This window comes from Monodelphis domestica, chromosome 1 (genome assembly GCF_027887165.1).
Source record: "Monodelphis domestica isolate mMonDom1 chromosome 1, mMonDom1.pri, whole genome shotgun sequence".
Classification (NCBI taxonomy): domain Eukaryota; kingdom Metazoa; phylum Chordata; class Mammalia; order Didelphimorphia; family Didelphidae; genus Monodelphis; species Monodelphis domestica.
The window spans coordinates 722,889,865-722,891,182 of NC_077227.1; the positions used below are offsets into that span (position 1 = coordinate 722,889,865).

Sequence of the window (1,318 nt, forward strand, 5' to 3'; positions counted from 1 at the left end):
CACCTCCTTGTCTGGTTATTGCAAGGATCAAATGAGACCCTGTTTATGAAGGACTTGGGATGGTGCCTGGGACAATAGAAGGTATTTAACAAATTCTAATCATTAGATTTGCTGCCATTCTTACAAAGTTATGAGATTATTTAATGCCAGCTTGGTAGATGCTATCTGGGGACAAGAATGGCTTAAGCCAGTTTGCTACCTGTGGGGCTTCTTCATCCACTAGATTTTGTCATTGACTGCCCCGTTCTTGGGTGACGTAATCAGATCAAAAGAGGCATCTTGGTGCTGCCCCACCATCTGTCTCAGGCCTGCAGACCTCTTGAGGCAACCAAGAGAAGCTGCCTCTGTCCCATCAGGGAGGAAAGGAGAAGTAGATGAGCTAATAATGGCTCCTGAAGCAATGCCTGGGCAGCTTTTTGTTCAGAGCTGGAGCACTGGGAGAGGCCACCTGTCCACCTGCAGGCAGTAACAGTCTGCAATGCCCTCAGGTTCCACACTGCTGATGGTGAGAGAGAAACCTGTCCCAGAGCCACTGCCACTGACCCTGGCAGGGACCCCAGAGTTCAGGGTGGAAGCCCAGTGAATGAGGAGCCTGGGAGGCTGGCCTGGGGGATGTTGGTACCAGAATATATGGTTGTTAATGCTCTGACTGGCCCTACAGGACAGGGTGACCCTCTCTCCTGAGGACACAGCCAGGGAGGATGGAGACTGGGTCACCCCAATGGCCCCTCTGGAACCTGCAATCATCAACACAAAAATACCAGTTATAGATGCACGATAATAGAAGGAGTGATCACCGTCATAAAGTTTTGAATTAAATTGTCCATCTCCAAGAGAGACAACGTTATGTCTCTGTCCCTCAGATTCAAACATCTTTTAATTCTCTCTGAAGAGACAAGAGGCAAATAATTGCTCTGGGCAGTCTCTGATCTTCCTCCCTCACCTGGGACCCAGAGAAGCAGGAGGCAGAACAGCTGAGCCTGAGACCCCATCATCTCCCTGTGCCTGAGCTCTGGCTCCCCAGCAGCTGCCTCCCAGCTGCCCCTTTATAGGTGCCCTCCTCAGCTGCCTCATTTCCTCAGCATGAATTATGCAAAAAAGGAGAATGTGGGCTCAATCTTCTAGACAAAGGAGAGGAGTGGGAGAAGTTTTCTGCTCAAAGAGCAGGTTTCACTGAGGTTACCCTCTTTGGAGATAAGAACTTTGATGTAAGTTTGGGAAAGCAGCCTCCTTCTGGAACCCTGAGATGGACTATCCCAGGATAGTCAGAACCTCCCCTTTCCTAAGAATGGAAACTGTAAACCTTAAAATTTCTTAG

The 1,318-nt window shown here is 49.2% G+C and overlaps 1 gene segment (V, D, J or C); it reads right to left on the minus strand.

The window, feature by feature from the left end:
- Window positions 1-420: 420 nt before the first annotated feature.
- Window positions 421-992, minus strand: LOC130457458 (immunoglobulin kappa variable 3-15-like). The segment is given in 2 exon segments: window positions 421-737; window positions 944-992. Coding segments are annotated over 2 exon segments (366 nt in total).
- Window positions 993-1,318: the final 326 nt, after the last annotated feature.